Source organism: Habropoda laboriosa, unplaced genomic scaffold (assembly GCF_001263275.1).
Source record: "Habropoda laboriosa isolate 0110345459 unplaced genomic scaffold, ASM126327v1 scaffold42, whole genome shotgun sequence".
Taxonomy (NCBI): domain Eukaryota; kingdom Metazoa; phylum Arthropoda; class Insecta; order Hymenoptera; family Apidae; genus Habropoda; species Habropoda laboriosa.
In genome coordinates, this window is record NW_017100181.1 from 1166483 (window position 1) to 1185837 (window position 19355).

The 19355-nt window shown below is 37.6% G+C and overlaps 1 protein-coding gene across 1 annotated transcript; it reads left to right on the forward strand.

Annotated features, from left to right (window-relative positions):
• Positions 1-8534: 8534 nt before the first annotated feature.
• On the forward strand, positions 8535-19271 carry LOC108579083 (muscarinic acetylcholine receptor DM1). The gene is made up of 5 exons (XM_017942526.1): positions 8535-9003; positions 12100-12379; positions 12942-13068; positions 14565-14876; positions 18669-19271. The coding sequence occupies exons 1-5, from the start codon at positions 8535-8537 to the stop codon at positions 19269-19271; spliced, it is 1791 nt and encodes a 596-aa protein (XP_017798015.1).
• The last annotated feature ends 84 nt before the right edge of the window (positions 19272-19355 follow it).

Sequence of the window (19355 nt, forward strand, 5' to 3'; positions counted from 1 at the left end):
ACGCGCCACACATGCACTCACGCGTGTCGGACCCGATCGCCGGCGGATAGTCACCACAATATTTTAGTATTGACCGTTTGTCGGTAAGGTCATTTCTAGATCATGATGTTCTAAGTTATTAAATTTATCTTAATAGCAGCTACGAGGCCATATAATACGAAACATATGGTATTAAATGAAAAGATGTTAATCTTGAACTGACCATGAAAATGATATCAAGAGCAATCCTGTTCGTTCCTTCAGATCGTATAGCGATCCTTTCAATCCAAATGGCAGAACCATTCCAGACGTTTATGATAAAACTATCATTTCACATATTGATCCTGAACGGAGCAAAAATCGAGCCAATCAAATTGTTATGTACGAATTTTCAATCGAAATGTTTTAGGTAAACATACAGCTACGGACCTTTCGATTAAATTTACAAAACGTTGTATTAAACTTTGGAATAGCCACGAGCAAATAATAATTTAACCTATTGAAGTACTCGTTTCGTTTCGTTTGTGCAAAATTAGCGGATATTATGTCTGACGTTAGCACGAGAAACTTAAAATCTGAAATTACATTGAAACAAAATTGTACCTGCGATATTCTGAAATTCGTGAAATGAAAAGGAATGAAATTATAAATGTACCGTAGAACGAAAATTTTCATCGAAATATGCGATTTGTTTAATCGAACGTTGTTATCCGAATAAATCTTGTTAAATTCGTTTTTCTGCTATAGAATACGAAACTGTCTTTTATGATACAATTGTTAATAAATTAAAACCGACGATACCAACCTTCTTGTGCGTAGTCGCGTTATTTCCTTTGATATCAATGTGCAGCAATGTGTTTCATAGATACATAGAAGTAAAATATGTTACACGAACCTACACTCCGGTTCATAAGTATTAGGACACCCGTTATGTACGTACAGATGTAGGCGGTGCTCTGTAGTCGTAAAATCAGCAGAAGGTATACGGTATATGGACCGTAAACATCAGAGGGTAAATCTGATCTCAAAATTTTTTAAATTTTCAATAAGCACAGGGTATACGCTATTTGCTCAGATCAAACCACAGAGTATACGCCGTATACCCTCCACTACAGTCCTGGATGTAGGAGAAAAGAAAAATATATTTATTAACGAAAAACTGAACGCATGCTTTCTGGTCGCTTCCAATTGTCCGGCTCACTGAAAACATAATGGCGTCCTTCGACGCGCTCGCTTTCCGCATTTACTCTCTACACACACACACACCTATAAAATTCAAACATCTTACAATACGCCTATTTAGTTTAGTCTATGTACTATTCTTAGGCTTATATCCTACCGTTCATTCTAACGCTTATATTTTAATACTTTATGGAACACAAGTATACGTACACCCTTTAACATAGAATAAGTTTTTTTTAAATTGGACCAAACGATTTGAATTTTTTTTTTTAGAAGTTAGAAAATGACGTGTGCAAAAAATTTGGAATAGTTTGTAATTGGTCAAAATCGCGAAGAAAATAGCGAAGGTCGCTTTTTACAACCTTTTTATCTAAGCTCGTAACGAAAATCTAAAACATACGTTTTGTAGACTTATGTCAATTATGTACACGCTGAAAATTTCATCGAAATCGGTTATCGGTCCTGTTACACGGAAACTATTACATGATTTAAATTACATTTCTTCGCCAAAGTTAGTATAATATAATATACTGACGCTTTAATTGCGTAAAAGCCTACCCGATACTCTCTTTCAGCTACAAATTTACACCATCTTCTGCGTAGACTATTCCTTTGCGAAGCGTGACATTAGCAGAAGCAACAGTTTGTAGCGATTCTTTAAATTCAATTTTCACGGAAACAACAAAGCCTCTTAGGAACAAATTTTATTCTACATTTGCAGTTCAGTTTCTCGCGTAGAATCACCACCTTTTCGCTTCTACCACTAGTTACATGTATGACACCCTTGTAAGAAAATCCGTTCTGGAGTCTGCGAGGCGAGCCACTTAAGACCAGGCCCAGCTACTACTCGTGGGGGTGACTCGTCCCTGGGGTTTTTCCCCGGCGTGCTTCGTGCGCTAAGAGTACAGAAATCGGGCAGGGTATATACTTATTCTAGTCTAGATTTTTCGGAAATTCGAATTTCTTTTTTTTTGCATTTTCTGAAAGTTTAAGTTTCCGATATTACGTCTGCGGAAGTACGTGGGACGTACAATATCCATCGATGTACAACCAGCTCTTGGTGATCAAATTTTGGCGGTAATTAAACCGATCTACGAAGAATCGTCTCTAGGCAAATTATCGAAGAGATGCTTGGAAGCGGAAACATAAAATAATAACGAATCGTTAAGTTCGTTGATTTGAATTTTCGCTTCAAAACACGTACATTCAGGAGCAGCAGTCGTCGAAATGGTGGCGTGTTTAGACGTTAGTATATTTAACGAGGAATTTTCATCAATTCTGCATGTTTTTTCCTGTATTGGGAGTAACTATTGACCAGCAAACAGAGGTTTACGAAAATTCCCGATGTGAGAGTCGGTCGACAGACGCTGTCAAGAAGGCTACGGTTGCCCGTAGAGAAGAAAAATTAGCTGAGCAGGAGTTTTTTTGTAGAAAAGGAAGGTTCACTGTATGGTTCTGAACTTACAGATTAATCCAAAGTATGACTATTTAACTGGTACGAAATACTTTAAACGTTTTTCTCTCGAAACCGAATTTCTTGAAACAGCTGGCGCGATATTTCAAGTTCTAGTTGACTCCAAATTTTGCATGTACGTTCAGCAGATGTGCCGTTATCGTGCCAAACAGAAAAACCAAAAAATTCCTATTTTTCCCTAATTTTATAGCCCATGAAATACGGAAAAAATGGACAAAATCGATATTCAAACTTCAAAGTTCCCCCATTTTTAAAATTTTCAATATTTGTTTCTTATCCTGGTTCACATCATAGCCATACACACACTAATCAAGAATCTTTTCGTCTTTTTAGTTTTGGATAATTAGAACGACCGGAATCATGTCCTTTAAAAGGGCCCGTACTAACTAATTTACAATTCAGTCAACTTTGACTACTTCCTCTTGAAAAAAATGACGAATATTCTTAAAACGTGAATAAATATATGTGCAAAAAATCGATACCAAAAAGTCTTATGGTTTCTGTGCAAAAAAAATCTTAAAAAAAAGCCTTAAAAATGAGGCTCTATAGACTAAAATACCCTCTTAAGCGAATGACGCTTCTAACAAGCTGGCTATAGTCTTGCAGGAGATACGTTCATTTTGCGAGAGTCAGAAGCGTTGAAGTAATTTTGCGCTCATCTTAATTTCGGTTCAGGGTGTTTCTGACACCCTGTGTATTATGCACACCTATGAGTGTATTCCGTTGTGGAGCTTTGGGTGTGCTTCTTTAGATTTAAGACGACGCAACATTGGTTGCGCAGTCCCTTAAGGGTAAGAGGAGTGTACGTGACAAAACTCGCGTTCCTCGTTCTCCCACGAATTCACCTATCGATGTATCGTATACATTTCACTTCTATAATCTTCTGGCATTGTCCCGAGAGAAACTAGTAGAATCGTACTATTGCTCACATTATACGGGCTGTTCGTTGTTGCGACGTCCAGGTGCGCTGTAAAACTTGTGAAAATTTGAAAATTTCAATTGTCAAGTGAAAAGTAGAAACATTTTTACTTTTTTTTTAAGACTCGAGACACTTGAACAAAGTTCTTCGTTTCAGTATTAGAAGAAATCCTTGAAACCATAACAGTGGTAATGTGTATTATCTAGAAATCAGAAAGACTATAATTTATGATGTAAAATAAGGAACAAGCAATAATAAATAACGCAGCTTGAAAATTTACCCGTAAACATTGTTTTAATTATTTTTACCGTAAGCAAAAAGTTTTGCCATGGAGTTGGTCTACAGAGTGTCCCAGTTTTTCCCGATCGAACTTTGTCGGTATGTTTTATGGAGATAAGAAAGGAGAAAATTTTGTATAAATATAGGTCGTTTGGAGCTTTATTAAAAAGTTGTAACAATAATACGAAATGGGAAGGGAATAGTAATGGATGTGCAGTTATGATACAGAATACGTAGGAAGAGACCATTGATCGAACACAGTAAGACGAAACTAACTAAAAACATTGATATTTTAGTACTGTAAAATGTCATTATATATTTTCAAAACAGAGAAGAAAGCAAGGCTGACTTGGTATCAGGTAAACAATAACAAAAAAACGTTTGTTATCAAAAAAAAAAGAAGAGGAAGAAAAGAAAATGTTACCTGGAAAAAAGTAGTTGATCGAATTTGTTAACTTACGTTTGTGAAGAAATAATATTTTACTAATATTCTGTTATCCTTCCACGTACATATGTGCGTGTAAGTATGCGTGTATAACTGCTTCGATACGTTGTGGCATCGAAGCTTTCCGCGTAACATTTTCTTTCCTCTTTAAGTGTGTATAATAACATTTTACAGTTGCAAAATATGAAAGTTTTTATTGAAAATGTTTGATCGAATGTATGATAGTAAAACTTTTTGCCAGGGGTAGTATTAAGCGTCGTCGTTGAAAACTAGTTACAACATTGGGACGACGTTTCACGATGTAAAACAGGTAATTTAAGTTGGAAAACTTTACTTCGAGTTGTAACACTTATTGATGGGATCGTGAGGATTACCGAGGTGCAGTCTTAGTCCTCGAGTATTGCACAGTAGCGAGGTCCGATTTGTCCCTCTCAAATGACCACCCAAATTGTCTTCGAAAAAATTGATTTCTCGCTCTAGTTTGTGCTTTATTAAATTTATACGCAAACTTAACAATGAACCAGCTATGAATCAGGTCTGAATGCTTATTGTTCGCCTGAGTGCCTATTTGATTAGCCTGAGTGCTAATTTCACTAACAAGGAATATCACCTAACTGATGTACGCCAATTTTGATGAAATTTTGCACACAGCTAGAGAATCCGAAAATACCGTATATTTTTTTAGCCGCTAATATTCACGTTTAAGGGGTGAAATCACCCTCGAAACATGGGGACAAGAAAACTATTAATTGGAATACCACGAAAATGAATTAACGTACACTTCGTTCAATTTAAGAATAACCTCGTTTCGCGCGTGGGACGTGCCTAAGGCAGGGCTAGAACGTCCAAACCCCCACTTAACCGCCTACGTTTTTCTCCGTCTTACCCTCTGCTACGCTCTCTGTCTATACGCAGAACGGACGAGAATCGGTCCGAGAGCGAGGTTATTCTTAAATTGAACGAAGTGCAGAGAAAAATGTTAAATACTAATTCTGTTTGCTTCTTCACAAAGGACAACTTGATGTAAATGAAATTTGGGAAAGATGCAAAATTTGATCAAAATCGTGATGATGTCCCTTGTAAGTAATGCCCAGCCTGGATGCCAGGTGTTCTGAAGCTGTTTCACTGTTGTTTTCTGACTCACAGCTTGTTTCTGACTGACTGACTTTTGTAACTCTTTTCTAATAGCCACTGACGATCCTTTCACTTCTTATTTTTTGCATGTCATTCCTAAGAATTCTTAATCGCCAATCAGCGTGCCTAAGGGACATCGCGAGCACCCTTCCTTTGCGCCCTCAGCGTGCCTTTTCTTAGGAAGGAGTGACGATGTCTCGCAATGAAGAAGTAACGGATATTTTAACAATGCAAAATTTCCTCCAAGTTTTGATCATTCAGTCTTCTGTCCGTTACAACTAATAGGTAAAAGTCCCTTTGGAAATTCCCACTTTATACCACATCTTCGTGCTATCGAGGTTGTGATAAGCGAATTTCTAAAATCTCCTGGCTATAAATTTCAACTTCTCTCGTCAGGACATATTTTAATCCTCTAAATACATTCTAACAATAAGCTAAAAAATCGTAAACTCAAAGGTAGTCTTTTACCACGCCCGTGTTAAACACTATTGCCTTAACATTTATCATTTTTACAGGATCACCATAAATGTTCAAAATGATTTCCCTCCGTTTGGCTATACATTGCGGCGTGTCTGAGTATGCTTGCTCGCACATCCCAGGTCATATTGACATCGATGGTGGCAATGGCAGCCTGGATACTGGTATGGGACACTTGGCTGGTAATAAATATCAATCAATACATTAATACGATATTAACTTATCAGTAAAGCGACATGATTCTTCTTTTTGCTTCAATTTATACATGTACATATGTATATCTAGGTTTCAAGTAAGGGTACAACAATAGTTCTATCCTAACATGTTTGGACCACACGTTTACACGTACAGCGTGTCCAAAAAGTAATTGTCGTGGCTTTAAAGGGTGGACCTACAACCCTGGATCGGTAAACATTTGTAAAGAAAATTGTTTACAGCAATGAATATTAATGTTGAATTTCTTATTCTGTACTTTCTCTCTTCTTGTTGAACAGAATAAGAAATTCAACATTAATTTTCATTGCTGTAAACAATTTTTTCTTTTCTTCATTTTTCACCCCTTAAAACAACGATAATTACTTTTTTTTACACCCTGTACACGAGGAGTACACGTCACAATATTATTTAATTGCTATGATGTAATGAGAAACAATACCGACGTAGCTTATGTTTCTATAAAATTTTAGCAACTGAGATGTTAGATATGCATCCCATAAATTTGGAAAAAATATGCAGATTTTCTTGTTGTGACATTTAAAAATTATTTTATTACTTGAAATGGAATATTAGGAGTACAATCGTGTATCGTAGTTCGTCTACTAATATTCACATTACAATTGCAATTTCTAACGTATCGCAAATGTTAGTACAAAAGCGGTTGCCATGGATGAACAGGAGTTTACCTGTTGATTCGGGTAATGATTCTGAACACCAAAGTCGTGCACCATTTTGCCTGAGAACTCCGTAATTAAAGAAATGTTATTAACGAAAGTTAACAATTTTCAACTGCTTAACTTAAGTGAAGCTTCATCGTTGAAACTATTAATCGTACGGGCAGGGAAATTTTATTGGAACAAATTTATTGGAACGGACGTTGAAATTTTGCAGCACAACGAGTTCTGAATATCTGTTTCTATATAAGGCACCGACATAAAAATAAGATCCTAATAGCGCGTTAGGGCCACGTATTTAGGCTTATGCTGCAGTCGACAAGAGACAGTGCCATTTTTGAGGAAGTGTACTTTGCTATGGATAGCATATTTTCTCGAGTGTACTTGGGTCTGGCTGAAAGACAGCACCAACTTTTTCAATTGACTTATTGTAAGCCTACATGCCGCGAAAAGGTGGGTCTCTGTGCGACGTTCTGCAGGTCCCTTGTACACGACGAAGTGTATGGCCTGTGGGCGTTACGCACGAGGGAACCGCCCCCCTTCTTTAATTGGACAGTTCTGGAACCTCCTACTCCGTACTTCCCTCCGAGACGCAACTTATGAACGGCAGTGTATCTCGCATAGATGCAACGAATTCTATCGAATTTATCGCACGTCTGTTGTAAAACGAGGAATATCTACTATGTTGAGAACAGGGACTAATGACGAACGTCTGTTCGCAGATCGCGCACCATCAACACGAACGCTGACGAGGGTATGCAGTTGACGCATCCCTTCGTTCCGTAAAGTTTGGGAATAGAGTGTCGAAAGAATCGCCGGAAGAGGGATTTGCGTTGTTGTACGAGGTTGTACGCGCGTATCACCTTTGTTCGCTTGCATGCAAAGGGAGAGAGGAAGAGCTTGCAGAGAGACCGGATTTCGAAGAAGGATGTTCTGGCTGGACACGTGACATGTGAAACGCATACCGGCAAAGGAAATATTTCTAAATACGTTAACAGACAACCACATAGACACACACACACGCTCACACATAGGGGAGGAATAATAGCTCGAAAGAGAGAAACACTGTGAGGGAGAGGGGGGGAAATAGACGGAAAGGGGTGTATTTGCATTAAGGCGTAAGAATAGATAGCTGGAAAACTCGAAGAGAGAAATGCAAATGGAGAAACGAAGCCTAGAGGTATTGTTTCGACGAGAACGAACGCGAAATACATTAGACACGAGCACAAAGACGAAAAGCCGAACGAAAATGAGTTGAGGCGGGGAGGAGCGAGTTTGAACAGAAAGGAGATACCCTTAAAAGAATTCTAAACGATAAACTAGTTGGTAAATAAGACGATTTTATATGTAAAATAAATTGCTTTAAGTAGGAGAACAAAGGAATTACAAAAGGAGAGGACAATTTGTACCGAACGAAAGGGCGAACGTTGCCGGACAGAAAGAGAGAGAGATAGAGAGAGTACGGAAAGTAATTTTAACATAGGAGAAAAAATTTTAACGACACAAAAACACAGACACGGTTCAAGAAGGTGTGTTCGAAGTGGAGATGAGCGAGAGCTAAGAAAAATCAGAAGAGAAGGAAATTTGTATCGTAATAGTAGGAGAAAGCGTAGCGTATGTAAAAATAGAGAAAGAAAGAAAAGGAAGAAAGAACGAAGGGAGAGGAAATTTCTTTGTTTACAAATTACTACGAAGAGAAGACTCCGTTATTCAGAACGCACAAAGTATTTTTCGGCGGTAGCGAACTCTCCAGACATGAATGTGACTTCAGCCGTGGACATTTCCGGAAACGAGAGTTACAATGTGAGCAATGGTCTCGATTGTGGCGGAGAACCACACTCGTATGGGATATGGGAGCGTGTGATGATCGTTATCATTGCCGTTATTCTCAGTTTGACAACCGTCGTTGGTAATAGCATGGTGATGATCTCATTCAAGATCGACAAACAGCTACAAACGATCTCGAACTATTTCCTGTTCAGCCTGGCTGTTGCTGACTTCGCGATCGGTCTAATTTCCATGCCCCTGTTCACAGTTTACACTGTGCTCGGGAACTGGCCTTTGGGACCGCACATCTGCGACCTTTGGCTAGCGTTAGATTACTTGGCCAGCAACGCATCAGTTTTGAATCTTCTCATTATTAGCTTCGACAGATACTTCTCTGTGACGAGGCCGCTCACTTACCGTGCCAAGAGGACTACTTCTAAGGCAGCCATTATGATCGGTAAGCTAATCTTATATTTTCCAGTTCAGACCCATCGTTTAACACTGGAACTACCAGCCGAGTCAAAATCACCCATTAGCGACTTTCCAAAGGTGAACTTTTACGTGAGTAAACCGTGATTGGAAAATTCGATTCATATCGATACAAATAAGGAGCACACACGAAGAAACTAAATTCGGAAAGTTAGTACATTGAACATTCACGTTTTTTCGAAAGATGCTAATGGCTCGTTTTTGACCCGGTCGGTAAGTCTAGTGTTAATGTTTGTATAGTAGGTATTACATTTGCACTTATATTTTGTGACTCCTTTTTTTAATCACGATAAACTTCTTACTGAGAGCTGGTTAAAAATGTGAGAGAGAAAAGAGAATATTCGTCAAAATATTAACAGCACTCACGCGGTTATCTTCAGAAATGTCATGCAAAATGTACTCCAAACAGCTCGAATTTGTGTCGCGAATAAGAGAAGCTATTTAGGCGATATCGTTTTCCACGTTTAACTCCCAAGCTTCAATAGATAATATACATAGAAAAAATTGACATTCTTTCATGTTTTTTAGAAGTTACTTAAAAATAAAATATGGGACTAATTTTTAGGACACTCTGTATATCAGCGTGGGTCTTTGACTACAGATGGCGAAAAAGTTTCTTCGAATTTTTTTAATCTCACCCCCGAAAAATGGTTCCAATCCAGGAAAAAGAATAATGTGTGTAAAAGATCAGCTCGATCGGATAACGGGGAAACGTGCCCCCAGGGCCCTAAAGTTTCACATGTAAAATCCCATAAGCGCAGCTACGTCGCTATTCCAAATCCTCTAGCAAAGTTGTTCAACTATCTACTTGCTTTTTTTTTTCTTACATTCATTGGTGTTCGGTATATCTTTCAATACCGTTATCATCGGAAGTTAACGTCCCATTACAACAAGCCCTTGCGGCTATTATTCTGAAAGCTATTTGACCATGTCAATGGCCAATCGTTCACTCTGCTTCAGGTTTGAATGGCGTAAAATAAAATTCTTCACAGGATTTAGAATATATTGCTATTTTTCAATAGAAGTTTCTATCAAACCTTTGACTGCTGGCAGTCTCGAAAGTGAAGCTCTGGCTGTGTACCACTGAGTTATGGCATTAATAGTCATACTACATATTTCGTTGAATATTTTGTACTTTATGCTTGCAAAATAAGCAATATGTAAATATAAAAAATGGAATATGAATACGAAGAGCGCTGATAGTATCACTGAGCGTCTATAGGCGCCAACAGCAGCATTAACAGCATTAACAAAATTATTTTTTTCTCATTATTTTCTAATGATTACATGTTATACGTTAAGTTTGTCCTTAGTAACGCATACATACATGTTCGATAACAAGACACTAGGTTCACGGCTTAAATTATAATAGTGTCATTTGCCTTACGAAGAGCAGCACGTGTCATCGTAAAGAAGCACGTTTCATCGTTTCTTACGAATATTAACATGTTTGATCTTCCGCCGCGAAAGCTAATACATTATTCTGTTTCGCCACGACGAATAACACCTCGAATATTTCTCACGAGTACGGTTGATCAGAGTAATGATCAATATCTATAATTTAAACTTACTTATTGCCGACAGAAAGTTCAGATAGAGATCGGTTCTTAGTTAGCGTAACCAAACACTGTGATATACCCGATCTACGCATTTGTACAATGTGCAACTTGCTATTCAGTCTTAGGGTATTATAGTCTCGTAACTTCTTACCGGTGGAAGCCATGCCTTCCTAAAGCTTTATCAATTATGCGAGCTTTTCAGTCACAATAGGATCAAAGGAGACGGTCGAAGTGTCTATGTCGTGTTTTAGAACGTTAAACCTTAATTCTTGTTATAAGACAGGACTCAATGGACGTGAATACAGTTTAATGTTAGAAACTGGATTAATTGCTAGCATCAGTTGTCGCCAGAAGCAAAACGCACAACTACTTCTATGCAACTGTTGTCAGTCACCACTGAATAAAAAATTGCTGCTTAATGGAGTAGATACAGCTAGATTTATGATGAATATAACGAATTTTCTCGTATCGGTGAAGAATTTCTGAATCTGAATTATCTACTATAGACATACTTTCTCCTTGAAATTATTATAGTTAGAAACGTACCTACCCAGGGAAAGAAACAGAATTTTTCGTTGTACAAAGAACTTCCCAAATTTGCAAAAATTCGTGTGTCATTCTTCAGAAAAATATGGAAAGTGTGCCTTCACCATTTTTTTTTCTTTTTTTTTTTAGAGATACGACAGCAATATTTTTGCTACATCTGAGAAAAAGTTGTAAGAAAACTTGAAACGCTGCGAGAAAATTTCTCTTTTCCCTTGAGAAAATAATTTGTAACACTTTATGGACCACTTTGCGATCCACCTTGTAGAATAACTAAGTATATCAATCTCGCGTATTATATTGTGAATTGAATATTCAACAGGAAATAGAAAGTCAGTTCTGCGACGCTTCACTCATTCGATAGAATCGCTTAGATGAATCCGACTGTTCACTGAGGTTGCTTCTAATAATATCCCAACGAAGCTAGGCCAAATCTCTCGTTTGTATAATTTTCCAAACATCTACATCGCGTGGAAAGGTTTTCGAAGAAAATTCTAATTCTCGCGTATGTGAGAAACGCAACTTTTAGTCACAGTTGGCTATCAGAAGTGTGAATTTTCTACTGTACCAAAAGTTTCACTAACCGGATGACAATCGAAGATTGGACATAAAAATGGTAGCCGGTGCCATTGGACTTTCATGTTTTCTTGTAATATGAAACTTTTTTTTCTTTTGTTAATCAATAACACTTGCAGATGTTGAAATAAAGATATTGTAAGCTTGTATAAAGTTGTGTGGTACGTGTAAAAAATCATGAAATTAATAAATAACATCTTGGTAAGGAAAAAAATTGTTTTTCTTGACATTTCTGTTATTCACTTGCTTACAGTCTTTTTCATATCCAATCTTCAATCAACGAAGTATACTTACGCAAACTGTTACACTTTACACGCTTCGTTTGTCTCGAATGTAAAGTCTAACGAGGCAAGAATATAACGAAATAAGTGAAGAATATTTTGCAGCATGCGCATGGGGAATTTCGTTGGTTCTATGGCCACCGTGGATCTACGCTTGGCCGTACATCGAAGGCCAAAGAACAGTGCCCAACAACGCCTGCTACATCCAGTTCATCGAGACAAATCATTACATCACATTTGGTACCGCAATTGCCGCATTTTACGTGCCTGTTACCGTGATGATCATTCTTTATTGGCGAATATGGAGGGAGACCAAGAAACGACAGAAAGATCTTCCATACCTGCAAGCTGGAAAACAGGACGCCAGTAAACGGAGTAACTCTAGGTTAATTCCTCGATTTTTCTATGCTATATGTAGTACCGGGGCTTCCATACCCTAATAGGAAACCGACAAGGGAGAACAGAGAGGGAATAGTTGGCGTAGACAAGTGATAGGTTTTTGTTGTAAATTTCACCTAATCGCTACAGCTCAATTCTCATTATCTACGCAATAAGCTCTGAAAAACGAAAAAAAAAGGAACACAGGATATGCGCCAAATGTCCCTGGACAGGTAACGCAACCTAAAACTTAAGAACAATATTATATCTAAAATTAACTATGTCATATGTACAAGCACCTAAGATAACAAATAAAAACTAAACTAGTAGAGGGGTTATTCATAGGGGTGGAGAAATATGTTGAGAATGTATAATGACGTTTTGTTTGCGCGGAGCCTTTGTTCCCGTGTGAGTTGAGGTTGCAAATTGATCGAGGTGTGGGACACAGTGTCGCGCAAAAAAGCACAATGTTGCAAAAGGGGAAAATTATAAAATTAAATAAGACGAACTGAATCGATGTCAGTTGTTTCATTGTATGTATATACTTTGCTTCGTTTGCCTGTAATTAGCGATGAAGCGTTGGACATGGATGACTGTAGGAGGCCTAGGAGCGAATCGAGCACAGGTGTCGAAGACATGAACGCGACGCATATCGCAGTCTCTTATCTCGAGAAACATTATCCTGAATACAAAACGGTAAGAGTTTCAAATGATCAGTGTAAAAGTAATGTTACCGTGTTATACGTATGAACGTATGTACGGTTTTAAATATACTTTATCTAGCATTTAATACAAATTAGATCATTGTTGGAAACAGAATTCTGACGTTATTCATGAAGAAAATAGAATAGTGTTCCCGTGGTATGGTGTGGTTATTTTATTGAATCAATGCTAGCAACTGTGACGAAGTTATTCGTCGAAAAGGAAGAGCAACGTATTATCAATAACTTCTTAACTATATATTTTTTCTAATTGTATTACTTTGGATTGATTTAATTTGTACAAAGAATGTCAGATTTATTCTCGTGGTACGAGAAAATTTTTACACGTAATTTAAATGGTTTCAAAGGGTGATTTTGGATATTTCATTTTTTACCTGAACACCTTTCCTCCCTTAAGGAGGTACACCACCCTGAGAAGTCTAACTGTAAGTAAAGTGGTAGAATTTTTTACATAGCTAATTACTAAATGAAAAGTTTCTATTCTTCAGGGGATATAAATTAAATTTTCAGCTTTTTTCTCCAATTTTTAACAACTAAAAATGTTCCAAAATGGAAGAGCTCCTTGCTAATTGCGAAATCTCTTGTTACTTTTTAAAAATTGGAAAAAACATCTGAAAGTTACTGTTTAATCCTCGACAGGTATGTCAGCCGCCCGACCCTTAGATTTCTTAGTATGTAGTTCTATTGTATATATTTTTCGCCTTCGCTCGTTTTCGTAGCAGCGGTAATTTTATGACGCCACGGCAATCGTAGTCTTTCAATCTAAGAACTTGCTTTCACCTTTTATTGCCTTGTTTTCGACTTAGAATCTTCGCCCCCTTTTTACTTGTACATTTTTGCATTCATATGGTCACCAGAGCCGAAGCGCGTCTTAACGTTATCGTCTGCTACGGCCATTGTTCGAGGCACTCGGAATTCCCGCGTGCGTCACTCAAGGGTACGCTTGGTACCTGAGAGTGACCTATGGTCTGGGGGGTGGTATTTTCGTGTAGTTTTTCCCACCTATCCCACCACTATCGAAAAATGTACTCAACCTATCCAAGGGCCTCAGAGCGATGCGTCCTCGCACCGAGGTGTCGTGGAACCTTTCGCGGAAGGGAACGATAGAAGTCATCTGACCACGCCACGAGTCGCTCCTTTAAGAAGTCTAGATCATTAGTAATAGGTGTTTTGTCCTCCTAATCACGGAGAAAAACGAACCATTAGACTTAGTTGACACTCCACGTGCAAAAATCGACAAGGCTCGAAAAGGTTGATTGCAACGAAAACACGAGCACATCAGAAACAGTTACATTTATATGTAAAAAAAAAAAAAATTGAAACTTCATTTAGTAATTGCCTACGAAAAAAAAAATTCTCAAACTTTTACCTATTTTTAGAAGCTTCAGGATGGTGTACCATTCCCTTAACAGGAATCACTTCTCGTTTCTTTCTCAGCAAATTAGACCTAACTGTCGAAATTTTCAGAAGCACAGACCATTCTCCTGGATGTGGCTCAAAATGTGGTGTATCGCGTGGTGGCACAGTGGTCGCGAGGACGACGACGAGGACGACATCGAAGGCGCTGAGAGTAGTCGCACAGGTCATGGCTTTGATGAAGCTACTACGCCGTTATCAGCAGAAACTCCCCTCACCTGTACGGTCTCTGGATCTGCCTCTCTAAGCGGGATTCACCCTACTACTCTAACCGTTGAGAAAACCGTCAGCATCGCTGACAACCATGAATACAAAAAATCTGGAAAAGCCAGCGAATTGTCAACGAAAAGCATCTCTAGTGATTCTGTATGTTTGCATTCGTTTAACATTCTAACGCTGTGTTGCACGTTTTTTCTTCAATATTCTGCATGAGTCGTAACTGTCCCGTTGGTAATACAGGAAATCCTAGAAACTTTCTTAGAAATATGCAACTTTTTTTCTTTTTTGTCACACGAAAAATTATAGAAAGAAAAGCTTGTACTATCTCGCGTAAAATGTAACCATGACATGTTTTTCTCTTAGGTTCTACATATTTTAATACTGTAATTGAATGTTTTCTTTTTTTTTTTTAATTAAGCTATTAATACCTCTTATCACGTGTTACCTATTGTTGTTTAATATCTTTTAATATCATTAATATCTTTGAATTTTCTTAACAATCTTAGGACAACTTATTAAGGGAGTCGTGAGCTAAATTTTTCATCTGTTAATCAAATTAATACCTGTACAAGGAAGTTGTTTTTGTCTGTCACCCGTTGCTAAAACTTATATGTATTAGCATAATAATATTATTAACTCGTTGCATACACACTTGACAATATCAACAAATGCACACATTCGTCAGTGTAAGTGACGAAAAAGAAAAGGTTTCCGATCTGAAATTCCCGATTTCAATGAAATTTTGCAAAAATAGGAAATTATTTCTTACAACTGGAACCTTGGAAACGTTAACAAAATGTTTATTTTTATACTTTGAAATAGCATAAAGAAGTTACTTTTTTATAAATTAACTTAAGCTCCTCCTTTTATTATCTACTTGGACATTTAACTTCTGTTTAAAGTACAGTATCTTTTTCCTTAACTATCTTTTGCTCGTTTCACTCACGTGATTCTTTGGCTATCGATATTTTGTGATAAGTACAAAAATAAACCGGTCTCTCAGAAACAAAATGTGTTTAACAAGGAAGTAAACCGTAATTATCGAAATTTTTGTTACTTAATTACGTGTATCAGCAAGTTTCACACACCTTAACTTATTAATTAATTCTCCTATATTTTCATTCATGTTTTGCAGAAAATATTTACACTGTTTCTTTGAGTAACAACAGTATTCTTTAAACAAATTTCGAAGAATAAGCAGATATTAGTCGTACAATATTCTTTGTAGAATGTTTGTAGCCGGATTACCATTAATTTTAACGTATGAGGTTTGATAAGAAAAAATGCCCGGACTAGCGTCATAAAGTTTTATCGATAAAAAATTATTCCGAATTAAAATGGTCCTCTGTAACAGTTACACATCTTTTACACTTCTGAAAACACCCTTTGTAGGCATTTTTAGAAATTGCTTTCAGATCAGCCACCGAATTTCCCTTTGTACCTCTACAATCGTTTGAACAGTGCGTTCTTTTAATGAACTCTTCAGTTTCAGAAACTGACGATAAGTTACACAAAGTCAAGCGAAATAAAGGTGACTGCTTTTCATTCGAAATTGAAACTGCACTTCAACCAGTTCCATTTGAAAAATCGCAAAAGTAAAGAAAATCGGGTTACGAAAAACCACTGTAAATCTCAAAAGGAATATCCGTTTTGATAAAAATCGCAACGTCAGTTGAAGCACCAATGGTTACTGCATCACATTGTGGGTACACTCGTAAAACACACTAACAAGGGAACATCCCGAAGTAATAGTCATCGATTTTGATGACACATTGATATATACACTACCGACCAAAAGTTTCGAATCACCTCCTACTTTTCATCAATATTAAATCTGCTGCTAATTTTTTATAGATTTTAAGTTTATCTCGATTCTATATTTATCAATTTATCTCATATCAATTGATTCGAACGATAAAAAATTCTCAAAGTCGCTGACTTTTTTCTGGAAATTTTTGTGTAAATTGCAATGTTCAGTGATTCCAAACTTTTGGCCGGTAGTGTAGTAGCTCTGAAAAAAATATGCGACGTGTATTTTTTTATATCGACAATCGTTCACATTGGAAGGGTGAAAATCGTCCTCAAAGATGAGGATACTGAACGCAATTAGTACCATGTAACATGGTATTAGATCTACATAATGGTGAAAATTGACGAGTTTTGTATTTTTCAACGGCAAAATTTGCAAAATACAAAATTATTTATAATCTTTTGTTTGTCGAATTTGTTGCTGAAAGATACAACATTCGTCAATTTACACTATTACTCTATCTCCAATAGTTTCCGAGATATTAAACTAAATAAATTGACTATCTCTAACTTTGACAACGATTTTCACCTATTCACTTTTGCCGATATAAGACAATTACGCGTGAAACATTTTTTTTTTTTAGAACTAGTATATATCAAAGTTTTATCAGAATCGGTGATTATCACTTCGCGGTTTTCCTATGTAATACAAAAAATTCTCATTTTAACCTTATAAGGAATAAAAATTACATACTTTATATTTATTCTAGATCTATATCACACAAAACGAAAAACTTCAAATTCAATTTCTGAAAAACAATGCATATTCAGACTTCGTGCGTTTCACCAGCAAACGATTGATATTGTATCATCAATTTTTCACTTCACTTACGAGATATTGAATTACACGTACAGCCCAGGTATTTTTTTTTTTATCAAACCTCGTATTTCTAATACAATTCTAAACTTCTGTATTGAAAATAAAACTTCGAAAATACGGAAGAAAAAATACAGAAGACATTCAGATTGATGTGTACCGCGCATAGATGAGAAGATGGCCAACGAGACGGCACGGTCTACTAAAAACCCTCGCACTACCAAGGTATTCTTTAACTACCAAGGATTTTTGTGCTCACCTGAAGAACTAATTTTACTTGCCATCTTAACGTTGACCGAATAATACATTAACGATAAATAAGCATCTTTGATGTCGAGAAAACTTGGTCAAGGATTGAATGAAATTACACAGAAACTATATGCTTAAGAACACCATATTAAACAATAATTAATTTCTTCAGAATTTTTCCCGAACTGATTAGTAAAAGAAATACATAAAATACGACATGGTGGGCACAAAGTATCCCTCCTGGTAGTGCGAGGGTTAAGTCGTTCGGAAAGTTCTGTCAGATTTCGTCGATCAGAATTGAAGTAATCACAACCTTGTCATAACCATCCACTTGGTCTCGATATGCCCCGTTCGCTCTCTTCGTCACGTGATGCTACATCCGATTTGTAGATGTGATCGTTCTAATCAATAATAAGAATACGTGTGCCCTAACTTTGGGCCTGTTACACTACATATAACCAATCAGATCCACATTTCTTCCGCTAGAGCTAACTTCTGATATCTGCACAGTAAGTATAGTCAGAGCCACGATACAGCGAGGTCGGAAATTAAACTCTCAAGAATTGGCATTCAGGGCCGTGCGTTGCGGGCTGTTTGAGGGTTCCAACAGTAAACGAGTGGAAAATACGTCAATATTAATTACCATCTGAAATATTTGTAATTCCTTTCTGTGTCCGCAGCCACACAACCTTTTTGCATTTCCTACCTGTACGTAACACTCGCAGGTAAATTAAGACGTTCAAGATCTCGATAAGACCTTTACCTGTAACCGACTTCCCCCAGAGGGAAAGACCCTAATTTGTCCTAGCTGCATGTAGTTTTCAGTAAATATATTAGAATCGCTTTGACTTTCGCTGGATACAACAATTCTTCCTACGGTCCTGACCACGGTTCCAAGTACTTATCTGCTCGTATTTCTGCCAATTTTCGTGTCCCTGCAGCTAAAAACATGCTTACTTTGACGTCTGACCGATTTTACGACCTCGCTATATCGACTATACTCACATGTGCAGGCAAATCTTAAACTATACACTTCTAATCCATAAAAACGTTTCATCTAACAGGTTTACACGATTCTAATCCGGCTTCCAACAAGAGACACCAGCGGTATGGGGAAATTCACAGAGGACCCAAGTATAAAAATGTATCACGACGAAGCTGTCACATTTCAACTTCACAGCATGATCGGAGACGTGGAGGAAGAGAACGGAAAGATATTTCGTCTCGGTGGCACGTTGTCGAGCCCATCACCAATCACGAGGAGACCGTCACACATGCCAGACATAGGGAATACCTTGAACACGAAAAACATTACGAAAGCGTTGGGGGGCAAGGGAACCGCGAATAAGTCCGCGAACAAAAAGAAGAAAAAGCTTCAGGAGAAGAAAGCGGACCGTAAGGCCGCTAAAACATTGTCGGCCATATTGCTGGCGTTCATCATCACCTGGACACCGTACAATATTCTCGTTCTAATAAAATCCATCACAGCCTGCTCGTGGTACATACCGCAGGAGCTATGGGACTTTTTCTATTATCTTTGTTATATCAACAGTACTGTGAATCCAGTGTGTTACGCGTTGTGCAACGCGGCGTTCCGACGAACCTACGTGAGGATTCTAAAGTGCAAGTGGCATAACAGAAACAGGACCGCGGTTGACCGGGGATGATATCAGTAGAAACGCCTCGAGTGCAACCGCTACGCGCCACGGGGCGGTAACACCTTCTCTTCTCTACTATCATTTTCACTTTTC

Excerpts from the sequence above, each read along its gene's own strand:
- LOC108579083 (XM_017942526.1), top strand. The coding sequence starts at position 8,535 with ATGAATGTGACTTCAGCCGTGGACATTTCCGGAAACGAGAGTTACAAT. Across the intron at positions 13,069-14,564 it reads ATTATCCTGAATACAAAACG|CACAGACCATTCTCCTGGAT; the intron begins GTAAGAGTTTCA and ends AATTTTCAGAAG. Across the intron at positions 14,877-18,668 it reads AAAGCATCTCTAGTGATTCT|GTTTACACGATTCTAATCCG; the intron begins GTATGTTTGCAT and ends TTCATCTAACAG.